This window comes from Chelon labrosus (assembly GCF_963514085.1).
Source record: "Chelon labrosus genome assembly, chromosome: 8".
Taxonomy (NCBI): domain Eukaryota; kingdom Metazoa; phylum Chordata; class Actinopteri; order Mugiliformes; family Mugilidae; genus Chelon; species Chelon labrosus.
The window spans coordinates 14,288,486-14,301,338 of record NC_140358.1 but is presented as its reverse complement, the minus strand read 5'-3'; the positions used below and the strand labels follow the sequence as shown (position 1 = coordinate 14,301,338).

Genomic DNA, 12,853 nt, shown 5'->3' with positions numbered 1-12,853 from the left:
GATGTTATTTTACGGCAGAGAATGACTGGTACAAATTGTAGTAAAGGATTCACTCCTTCAGATATGCAAATTATTTAATTGAGACTGATAAATTGATTTAAACCGTGTTCTTCCTACGATAACAGGAGGTGGTGCCCTAACGAGACATTTAAAAGGTGTAGACTACCCTACAGTGAGATTAACCTTTATTCAGAGTTTCCAGTGATAAAAATGCAGCAAACTCTCAGCTGCTGAGCTGCTAAGCTACAAACAGGATCTATGCAGAATGAAAACAGGAGCAAAACACTGAACAGTCTGAAATGTCTCCTGTTACTGGTCAGCCTCAGATGAAGCATGCATGCAAACGTTGTATGTGGAGAGACAACAAAGGAAGTGACCATGACTCAGCTGAAGAAGGAAACCCACAACACATACATCTTCCTCCCTGAGTGACTGTCATTGTGCAGTTCTTTCATTTTGTTTTCTTCATACAGTAACATGTATATTGGGACAGCAGAGCCTTCAGCATTTCCATTTTCCTGTTTTTCCCAGCACAACTTTAAATCACCTGTCCTTACGGACCTTGGCATACACACAATCATCTTCTTTTGGTTCAGTCTGCCGGGGTCGTGCTGAAAACTTGACTTGACCGTACTCCACCTCCACATTCGGCCTTTGCTCAGCCTGCCTCCCCTGCTGCTGCACGACTCTGACATCAGCGTAGGTTAATTCCTGGTCATTTTCTTCCTCTGCAGAGAAGCAGAAAGGACAGACACAAGCATTGTATACTCATTAATTATTGAAGAACAAGTTTTACATTTTGGGAAATACACTTATATTCATGTACTTCAACGTCTGCGGTAGCAACAGCCAAGTTAACTGTTTTCCTCTGTTTCCAGTTTGTGTTAAATGATTTGCTTCATATTTAACTAAGTGGTATCAACATGTTCAATCAACTCTGGGCAGCAGCAGATAAGTGCATTGTCATAAATATCAAATTATCTTTTTAAAGTATAATTACAACAAATGGTAGAACTGTGAATCCAGTGAAGTTTAGTTTTGTACCTTTAGGTTTGTTGTTTCTTTGCTTTTTCTTCGGAGCCCAGATGACTGCTAAGCCCACAACCAAGAAAATGACCAGGGCTGAGAGTACACCAGCTATTAGTGGCAAATAGCCTGTTTGAAACATAAAAGACAAAAGAAAGATGGACTTTAAGTCAGAGAACACTACACGTCTTTTTAGGAAGACAGACAAAGAGAGAAAGAGAAAAATCTGTCAATGAATCCACTGCAGCAGAGTAAGTTTTCACTTACTAATGTACCATGGTTCACTGGTCAAAGTTTGATTGGAGGGTTTATTTGACACTATGACAGTCTCCTTACCCAAACTAGTGTCTGGGACAGTGGTAGGGTCAGTAGTTGGTTTAATACACAGTGTGTTATTGGCTTCAAACACCCACTCTGATATGTGTGTCCCATTGGAAGTGCAGTTAATGAATATGAAGCCTATGAACAAAGAAAGATCATTTATGACTGATGTTATGACACCAACATGATGAACAAGTTATTTCTCATCATGTTGTCACTCACCACAGGTAGAGATCATCTCTTCTCTGGAGACATTACTGAAGTGATTACTGACTGAGCAGACCAGATGTCCTGAGACGTCTTGTTTCAGAGTGATGATGTTAGTTTCATTATTTCCAGAGAGGAGCTCAGTGTCTGTCACTGAGTGTCCATCCAGAGTCCAGCTGTACTGAGGACTGTCCGCTCCATCAGAGGAGCAGGACACCCTCTTCTCTCCATGGGACAGACACTCAGAGACCAGATGGACAGAGAACACAGGAGCTGAGAGAAATACACACACATGCCTTGAGATAATTGTAGAAAATCTCACTTTTCATCTCTGATAAATAATCAGAAAGAAACAAAATACAGACATATGCAGAATATAAAACATATTATGTCGTGAAATTAAGTAGAAGAAATTAATTTACCTTGAATAAACAACTGTAGAGTCTGTTCTGATAATCTTGATCCATTTGAATCAAAGCATCTAAGATTATATTGACCACTGTCATTCCTGCTCAGGTCATTGATCCTAAATGTTCCATCACTGGGATTAAAGAGAGATCTGTCTTCTATGATATTAGTGATAATCTTTTTGTTTCTACATCTTAATATTACTGATGATCCCTTTTTCCAGTCAAAGCTTGTTATTTCTGAGGCGTTGTCCATCAGCCTGATGACCACTTTTCCTCCCAAGGCTCCATAGCACTGAGCTCCACTCTGTCTGCCATCACAGTAAGTTTCTCCACCTGTGAATTAAAACATTGAGAGCATTTCATTTCTACCACTATAAAGCAGAATTGTTGCAATATTTCCATCACATGCATTGACCTAAAACAGACTTAGTGGGTTTTTCTCTCTCAGACTAAACAAGCAAACAAGCATGTATTTCTGCTGCTGAGCATTTCACAGGTCTGTGACTGTAAAACTGTTGTGATACATTTAACAGCATTAATCTTTTAAAAGGAGTTTTTAGATGAGTTGAATTCAACCAGTAATTACAAACCTGTGTGTGTCAAACTGAGTTAAACCCACCAAATTATCTGTTGGTTCATAATTTGAATAAATGTGAATAAAATGATAAATAATGTAGAATAATCTGGAGCAGTAGTGCAACCAATAAAAATAAGAGATGTGAATATTTCACTCAGAGTGGGTAGGCAGTATGAAGCTACAAGGAAGTGTTGGAACAAGGCCATAGAAGGCATTATATCTGTCACTGGTTTTGTTCATCAGTTTTACTCAACAAAGTTATAGAGGCTCAAGGCCACATGAAGCACAATGCAACAGCAGAGTTACACCGTGGGAATGTAGCTGATTTATCCACCAGATAGTCTAAAGAAACTCTGTCAGTGTTGTCAGATATTACAACATTAAAAACATCAAAAAGATCATGGAAGAAACTAAAGCTGTGTGTATAAAAGACTATCATGTCATCTTCATTGTCCTCAATCAAACTGTTTGATAAACGTGTGAGACTTTCAAACCTCCTTTCAGAACCAGTTAAGCTGGTCACAAGTCTTCCATCACAAATATTGATGAATTAATGCAGCTACAAGATCAGTTATAGTCAGTGAACCTTTAACATGTTCTGGCTTTATTTACTTAAACTGATTCTGTTATTATGGTATTTGATATTTTTTCTATTTTCTTTAGAAGTTCATCATTTCACTGATCCACTAAACCATCTTTATAAACCTTAATAAAGTACCACATGAATATCTCACCATGAGAGACTCCAAGTATCATCAGCAACAGTCCAACCACAGCTTCCATGTCTCCTCTCTGTTCAGACCCTGTTGAGTCACTCAGCAACTTTCAAACTTTATCTAATTCCTCCCAAAATCAAACCTATGTACCCTGCTCTGAACAGAAAGCAGTGTGTTGTGTTCGTGATCAGCCTCAGAGTGTGTGAAATGTGCAGAGCATTGCGGCGAACTTCTCGTAACATGAAGAAAAAAGAAAGGGAAGCAGTATCAGCTTTCTTCCTTTTTTTGTCTACAGTTTAACAAATGGGCCTTTCTGTGTGATGGATTAAATGAAACATCCCTCCTTCTGAGACTGACAGCTGATATTTCTAAGACACCATCGTGAAGGTTTATCAAACAATAAACATTTGAAATGTCTCCTTTTACTGATCAGCCTCAGCAGAAAAACCTTTTAAATTCTGTATTTGGAGGGGTAAATAAAAGGAAGTGATGACGACAGAGCTGAAGAAGGAAACCCACAAAGCATCTTCTTCTCTGAGTTGTTATCATTACTCATTTCTTTCTTTTTATTTAACTGCAGTCATGTTGAAAACATGAGCATTACAGTAAAGTGAACTTTGTGACAGAACAGAAAATACTGGAACAACCTTTGCTGTTGTCTGACTAATGTTCTCTATAAATATGGTTATGAACATTAAAACCTCCACATTACAGCTGTAAAAAAACTAAATATAGGAAGACCTTCTATGTTCATTTCCTTATAATATTATTAGTCCTGTTGCTCATGACCAAAGACAAACCTATGTACCCTGCTCTCAACAGAAAGCAGTGTCTTGTTAGTGATCAGCCTCAGAGGAGAGTGTGTGAAAACTTGACAGAGCAGAGTGTTGTATCTTTGTGGTGCTGAGAAGAGGAACTGATGTGAGTTTTCTCCCTCTTTTAGCCTACAGTACAACAAGTGGGCCTTCATGTGTGATGGACTGAGTGGTAGAGAAGGAAATATCCCTCATTCTGACACTGACAGCTGACATTTCTAAGACATCAGCATGCAGCCGTATCCTACACTGAACAGTCTGAAACGTCTCCTTTTACTGATCACCTTCAGAAGAACAGGTTTAACAAACACTGAACATAAAGAGGCAGAAAAAAGGAAGTGAACATAACTTGGTCATTAACTCACCAAAAAAAGAAACCTCACACAGTATTTTCAACGTCCAAAGAACCTGCCACCACTCTCAACATGACTGACAAGCCAGATACTAAGCAAAACATTTATCCATTCAAGGATAGGACTAAATAGACGCAGATAGCCGCAGCCTTATGTTTCACCAGGAACAAAAGGGATTAAGAAAGTAAGTAAATTCTTTCTTTGTTTTTTATTTTTTCCTTTTTCTATTTCTGGACGGCCACAGCAAAAAGTTTTTAACTCATGTGAAGTTATGAGGACAACAGCACAGCCTTTATAAACCTGTAGAGGGAAACCTCAGACCTACTAATAGGAGCCAAGAAGTTTTATTCAAAGTTAAAATAATGTTCAGCAGTCATTAAAGGTACAATGTTTGATTATATGGGTAGCTCAATCATTTTTAAAACACAAAGATGAGATGAGGAAGTTTCAGGACTTTAACCTGTCTCCTGAGAGGACATGTCTCCTCTCTGTTCAGACTCTGTTGAGTTACTCAGCAGCTTTCTTTAACTTTATCTAATTTCTCCCAAAATCAAACCTATGTACCCTGCTCTGAACAGAAAGCAGCGTGTTGTGGTAGTGATCAGCCTCAGAGGAGAGTGTGTGAAATGTGCAGGGCGTTGCTATGATCTTCTCGTTATATGAACAAAAGGGAAGCAGTATCAACTTTCTTCCTTTTTGAATCAACAGTTCAACAAGTGTTTTTTTCTGTGTGATGGACTAATCACTACGTATATCCAAACCGCGCTGACGCACCCCCAATCCACCACACCTTTATAAAAAAAAACAAAAAAAAACGCAACAAGCTTTTTCAAAGTCAAAGTCAAAGTCAGCTTTATTGTCGATTCTTCACATGTTCCAGACATACAAAGCAATCGAAATTACGTTCCCCTCCATCCCACGGTGAAGACAAGACATGTAGTTAAAAACTAGCCTAGAGTTAAACATAACTAAAAAAAGATAGCTAAAAAAGATAAATGCAATAAATAGACATTTGAATAAGTTTGTACAGTAAATGGCATTGTAGTGCAAAGACAGTAGGGTCATAGAAGTGTCAGAAGTAAGTTATACAATGGCATGATGAGGTAGGTTGTACAAATGGCATGATGGTGCAAGACATTACGGTCGTAGCAGCATGGGTGTGCAAGTGGCATTGTAGTGCAGGACAATTCTGTCGTAGCAGCATGGGTGTGCAAATGGCATTGTGGTGCAGAACAGTCATTTCAGTCATTTGGGGGGGGGGGGGGGGTCATCTTCTTGACAGCCTGGTGACTGAGGGGAGAGAGTTCAGCATCCTAACAGCCTGGTGGATGAAGCTGTTGCTGAGTCTGGTGGTGCGGGAGTGGAGGCTCCTGTACCTCTTCCCAGGTGGCAGGAGGCTGAACAGATTGTGAGCTGGATGACTTGCATCGCTCACAATTGTGGTCGCCTTGCGGATGAGGCGGGTGGTGTATATGTCTTTCAGGGAGGGAGGTGGGGCACCAATGATCTTTCCAGCTGTGCTTACTATGCGCTGCAGAGCTTTTCTGTTGTATTCAGTGCAGCTCCCGCCCCACACAGTGATGCAGCTGGAAAAGATGCTCTCAATGGTGCCTCTGTAAAAGGTGTTCATGATGGGTGGTGGAGCACCTGCCCGCCTGAGTCTGCGGAGAAAGTGGAGACGCCGCTGAGCCTTCTTCACCAGAGATGCAGTGTTGGTGGTCCAGGAGAGGTCTTCACTGATGTGCACCCCCAGGAATTTGGTGCTGCTCACTCTCTCCACAACGGCACCGTCGATGGACAGAGGCAGGTGTTCGGTGTGACCTCTCCGGAAGTCAACAATGATCTCTTTGGTCTTGCTGACGTTCAGCAGTAGGTTGTTGTTCCTGCACCACCTGCTCAGAAGGTCAACCTCCTTCCTGTAGTGAGTCTCATCTCCCTTGGTGATGAGACCCACCAGAGTGGTGTCGTCCGCAAACTTAATGATGTGATTGGTGCTGTGAGTTGTTGCGCAGTCGTGTGTCAGCAGCGTGAAGAGCAGTGGACTGAGCACGCAGCCTTGAGGGGCCCCTGTGCTCAGTGTGATGCTGCTTGAGGTGTTGTTGCCAACACGCACCACTTGAGGTCTCTGACTGAGGAAGTCCAATAGCCAGTTGCAGAGTGAAGTGCTTAGTCCTAGTTTGTCAAGTTTGCAGATGAGTTGTTGCGGTATTATTGTGTTGAATGCTGAACTGAAGTCTATGAACAGCATTCTCACATGTGTCTTTTTTGTCCAGATGAGTAAGGGCTGGATGAAGGGCAGAGCAGATTGCATCCTCTGTAGATCGTTTGGCTCGGTATGCAAACTGGTGGGGGTCCAGGGTGGGGGGGAGGGTGGATTTGATGTGTGACATGCAGGGCCGGAGTGGGGCCACTTTTCAGCCCGGGAATTTCAGGCCCAAGAACGGCCCACTTTTTCCATGGTAGTGGAAATTGGATAAATGAAGCAACAGTTCAGCTCTTACTATCCTGTAGTTTCTTTTTTTAATTACTACCATAGTTCAACAGATAATGTAAAGGTTAAATGATAATCCACTTAAGCTGAGAAGTTAACAAAAAATATTTCACTATTCCACAAGGATACAGTAGGTTGATAAATGTACAAAAGTAGAAAATAAATAAAGCATTTGAAACATATCCCACTCTTCAATAAAGAGGCATATTGAACTACTGTTTACAGTTCAACTCACAGTACAGTATTCAGTTACATTGTGACTAGCACCAACAGCATCTACAGCATCAGTAACCGCCTAAGCAGTGCACTGGTTTCAGCCACTTTATCTATAACTGTGTCGTTGCTTATAGACATGAGGATTTCCTTCTCTGTGCACATTAACATGAAAGCCTCCAATTTGTCCTGACTCAATGAGCTCCGTAGCCTATTCTTCACAAATTTTAAGGTTGAGAAGCTTCTCTCACATGCAACCTGTGTGATGGACAAAGTCAACAGAAACTTGTATGCTAACCCAATCACATGATATGCATCTGTGAGGAGGTTGTACTGTGAGAGTATTAAATGGACACAAATGGCACAGTTTTTGCAGGAGGAACAGGTCCTGCTTTCAAGCTCCATCTCTGGTTCTTCCATATATGGTAGTCCGCCACTATCCTCCTGACCTTCCTGTACGACCTCACTACATGCCCTGACAGTATAACCTCCAAGAGAGGACTTTTTCAGTCTCTCCCACTGGTATGCCAGGCTAGACAGCTCAGTTTGTAATGTGCTAACAGTAGCTCTGTCATCAAACCTAAGCAGACATTTGCTGATTTCCTGGAGTGCTGAGTTAGGGAGCCCATTTATCTTTATTTGAGGAAAGTTTTTAGGATCAAGACAAGCGAAATCTGAGGCAAGTTTTGCATTTGCTGAAAACCTCCTATCTACGCTACCTGCCACAGTGTCCAGAATAACATTATGGACATTCACCTCAAAGGCAGCATCAGATGAGGCTACAGGTTCATCATCTAAAATCTCTCCTGGCATTCTTTTCTTTTTTCGGACACGCTTCTCTGGAAGTGTAGTCTGCACAACTAGCTCATAGTTGTCCAGATCTTCCAGCTTTTCATTGGCCCAACTCACAAACTTATCAGCTGCCACTTTCACTCCCTCAAAGTCCCTGACATATGTTTTAAGGCTATCCTTCGTCCCCTCAACCAGGCGCTGAGCTGACAAAATATCCATTCCGTGTGTCTGTAGGTACTTGGAGAGGGGGGATGTATGTTGGAAAATGCGAAGGAAAGTTTGAGCAATGAGGATAGTCTCGTATTTCAGAAAATTTTCAATTAATCCCTTTGCTTTGACCCTCACTGTTGACTTCATGCTTATATCTTCCTCAACAGAGGCTAGGGTCAGAGAGGAATGCGGAGAACCCTTTATACGGTCCCTGCATATTTGCTGCACCATCAGTGGAGTTGCCCACACACATGCCAATGTCAATGCCAAGTTTGTCTAATGTGTTCTTTAGTAGCTCTGTCAGATATTTACCTGTGGATTTTTCACAGTTCACCACAGCAACCAACCGCTCATGAATTACATCTGTGACATATCTGACAACAATAGCACACTGGTCCTTTGATGTAATATCTTGGGTTGTATCAATCTGAACCGAGAACAGTCCCACCTCTCTAACCTCATCTGAAATTGTGCCCTTTATGACCTGGCTGAGAGCATCTATAACTTTCTCAACAATGTCTTTTGATAGCAGAGTCACAAGAGATCCTCTACCTTTTGCACCAGTGTCATGATGTTTCTTGCTTTGCTCAATACAACTGCTAATGTGCTGCTGAAGGCACAGATCATAACGACTCAAAAGTATTACCAACTCTAGAAAGTTGCCATGATTGACTGCAGTATCTTCTAGTGTATAAGCAGCCTCTGCTTTATCCCCTCTGTAACTAAGTCCGCATTTGCCTATGACTTTTATCACATCTATTATGCGTTCCATCACCTGACGCTTCTTCTTCACCTGCTCATGATGTAAAGACATTTGTTTGCCTGCCAGAAGGCTTCTTACATCTGCCCTTTTAGCCAACAGAAAGTAAGCATCTGCACTATCTCTGTGGATCTTACTTTTTTCATGCTCCTCTATCCGCTGATGAACATGTTTCCATGTTTTCATACCTCCCTTTATGAAAGGACTATCACTTGCAGCAGGTGCAAATGCCAAACACACAGAACAATACAGTGATTTTGTTTTTTCACTGTATGTCAACCACTTGCGGTTGGTGCCATGCTTGCTGTGAAAAACTTTAGCTAGTAGGTGGTGTTTTGTTGGCTGCTGAGGATGGTAACTGAAAAATGTGTCTAGATCCTGTGCTTGAGGATGAGCAAAATAATCAAAATGATAGGCTTCCTCATCTACACTAGCATCTGCCTGTGCCTCTGGGATCTCTTGCTGGGCTGTTGTCTCACTGGATGCTGTCTCCTCTCTATATCCACTGGATGCTGTCTCCTCTACATCTCCTCTCTCAGCATTTGACTCACCTGTATTGCATAAGATTAAGAAAGGCAGAAGGGCATATAGCAGGGGTGTCAGATTTGTTGGAATGAGACCTCATGGGGGCTGTCATGTCATGGTTATTATAATTTTTCTGCATGGGTAGGCTATTGTATTATGGTTTGCTGCGCCCACATCTGAGCAAATAATGCATATTGGTTCATCATGGAGTGTCATATACTGCTCTTTCTTACATTAAATAACGTTAATTCATATTGTTTACTCTGTTATCCTCTCTACCTGTCCCTGTAGTCATGGCCTCCTCATTGCAAATTTCGGGCTCATCATTTTCAGCAGGAGACTGGCTTATCTGCTGCTCAGAAGCTACAAAGAAAAAATAATTTCACTGCATAGCCTACACAGATCAAGTTTGAGTTCTGTTATCAATATTTGCATTATATTTGCAAAGTCTATAAATCGCCATATATCGGGTGATATAAAAAGGCTAATATTTCATTTCAATTTAATATTTTGCTTGCGAATAGGTTGACAACGCTTCAACGATATTAACAACGTTACAACGTTAGCCGAACAGTTACGTTGCATTAAGCCTGTCTCTCTTTACCTGTTGCCACATTGTGTTTGTCCTCTCGAAAATAAATCTGTTAGCTTGGCACATTTGGCAGCATCCTCCTCCAATGCCTTTCTTTTCTTCAACCTGGCTTTTTCAGCTCCTCCTGGTCTCTTCCTCCCATCCATCCTCCCCGACGCGTATCGAGGTAAGACCGGCCCGGGCCCAGCTATCGGTAGCCTATCTGAGAAAACTTTTTGGATAGACGGGCTATGGACCCAACCAACTTTATTTGGGAGGGGAGAACTCCCTCGCATGGTACAACCCATGCTGAGGCTGCGGTGTCAGAATGCAGAATGTGTTTAGCCTACTTTAAGAGAAGATGGATAACGTGAAAAATGTAAAAAAAAAAAAAAATATATATATATCGACCGGCCCAAAAGTGGAGCGGCCCACCGGGATCTCTCCCGATTCTCCCGATTACCCACCCCGGGCCTGACCCAGCCTGTCAAGCCGGAGCGACAGAAAGCAGGGACAGCAAAGACTCCAGCACCGGAGTTTGTCACAGAGTACTGGGCAGGTAACGTCTGAGGAGTTGAACTGTTTTCTATAGAGACTGAGGGTGATGACACTTATTCTGAAAGTGATGCAGAAATTGAGAAACCTTACTATGTGTATGTAAGGGTAAATGAGAAATGGGTAAAAATTGAAGTAGACACAGTATCTGTGATATCAGAAAGGCTGTACAAACGTAGGTTTAAGAAGCTAAAGCTAATGCCTACAAATTGTGTGTTGAGAACCTAGAGTAAACAGGAACTTAGACTGAGAGGGACCATTTCTGTAAAAGTGAAGTGTAAGCTGAGAAAAACTACTCTCAAATAGAAAAAGAAGCATTAGGCTTGGTTTTTGGAGTGATGAAATTCCATGAGTATTTGTTTGGTCGTAAGTTTATTCTAATAACAGACCACAAACCACTACTGAAGATTTTACGTCCAAAAGCAGGGGTACCTCCCTTAGCAGCAGCTAGGATGCAGAGGTGGTCACTGATTTTAGCTGCATATACCTATGAGATTCAGTACAAACCATCAGAGCAGCAAGGAAATGCTGATGCGTTATCCAGACTCCCAATACCAGATGACAGGTTTCCAAAACCAAACCCAGTGTTCAGAGTGTCTTATTTAGACAGTCTGCCCATCACTGCAAAAGATATAGCGCATGAAACACAGAGAGATCCCATACTGGTAAAAGTGAAACAGTATGTTTTGTCAGGTTGGCCAAAGTATGTGCCAGAGGAGGTGCTACAGCCATATGTGAAACGCAGGTTTGAACTCACTATAGAAGATGACTGCATTCTCTGGGGTTTCAGAGTGGTCATTCCTGAAAAACTACAAAACAGGTTATTGTTGCATGACAGCCATTGGGGTATGGTGAAAATGAAGGCTCACTCTAGAAGTTTATTTTGGTGGCCTACACTTGATGAGGATATTGAAAGTGAGGTGAATCAGTGTGACATGTGTAAGCAGCAGCGTAGCATGCCTGCCACAGCACCTGTACACACTTGGAAATGGGCTACGGTTCCATGGGAGAGAATACATCTCGATTTTGAAGAGGTAAACAAACAGATGTTTCTAGTTCATAATTCATATGTAGACAACCACAACCAGCAAAACTATTGAAGTTTTGAGAAATCTGTTTGCATCATATGGATTGCCTAAAGAGGTAGTGACTGACAATGGACCTCGGTTTACCTCAGGTGAATTTGAGTCATTCCTTAAGTTGAATGCAGTCAAACATGTCAAAACTCCAGCTTATCTCCCAGCTTCAAACAGGTTGGCTGAAAGATTGGTCCAAAATTTCAAAAACTCTCTAGCTAAGCATAGAGTGGTTGGTGGCATGTCAATGCAGCACTGCATTGCAAACTTTTTGTTTAGCTACTGAAATATGCCACACACAACTACCAAGAAAACACAAGCAGAGCTGTTTTTGAAAAGACAGGTCCGTACCAGATTGTCTCTAGTCAAACCAGAGGTATCTCAGTCCCCCCAAACAGAGTGTTTTCCAAACCGGTCAGATAGCAAGCAGAAACTCAGGCCTTTCTCTGTAGGTCAGACAGTGCTTGTAAAAAACTACAGAGGAGGAGAGAAGTGGTTGGATGGTGTGATTACTGATGTTTTGGGTCCTGTAACATATCACATGGTGAATATAAATGGTTCATGTGTGAAAAGACATGTAAATCAGATGCTTGATGCAAAGAAAAAGAATGTGACTCCAGAACAGACTGTAACAAGTAATGAAGGAAACTGGGATTACGATATTGATCCAGGGGATGATGTGAGAGACACTAACACTGACACGGTGATCTGTGAGCAGACACAGGAGGACTCTCTGAGCTCAGAGGAGCCTGACAGAGTTCTGGAAAACCCTTCAAGTTCAGGATGCACAGAGAGCCCAAAGAGAAATGTGCACCTCCACAGCGTTTGGACTTATAGTGGACTAACAAAAAAAAAAAAAAAAAGATGTGAGGATGTGTCTCATGTGAGTGTATATGGGTTTTTTTTTTTTGTTGAGTAATGTTCAAGAAAGAGGAACTGAAAAAAAGAAATGGTTTAACTCTAAAGCTACAGGGGAGGAGCTGTGGTGTATGACAGAAAAGTATGTTTAAAAAGTGTTAGACACTGAGAGATGTACTGCTATACCGCCAGTGCTGTTTGGGACGCTATGTTGTTACCTGTTCACGCCAGAAGGTGGCGTTAAGAGTTTTTTGGGTTTTTTTTACAACTTTATTTATAATTTTCCATGTCGAAAACATTAACATAAGTTCAGCATATCTTGGTGTTAAGAGTTTTTTGAGTCAGTGTATAACAAGAGCTGCTCAAGTGCAGACGTG

General features: G+C 41.6%; 1 protein-coding gene across 1 annotated transcript; it reads right to left on the bottom strand.

Annotated features, from left to right (window-relative positions):
• Positions 1-543: 543 nt before the first annotated feature.
• LOC311491824 (uncharacterized protein) lies at positions 544-3,324 on the bottom strand (the record flags this gene model as incomplete). The annotated part of the gene is made up of 4 exons (XM_084549863.1): positions 544-728; positions 1,570-1,827; positions 1,977-2,297; positions 3,276-3,324. The coding sequence occupies 4 exons, from the start codon at positions 3,322-3,324 to the stop codon at positions 544-546; spliced, it is 813 nt and encodes a 270-aa protein (XP_084405989.1).
• Between the last annotated feature and the right edge of the window lie 9,529 nt (positions 3,325-12,853).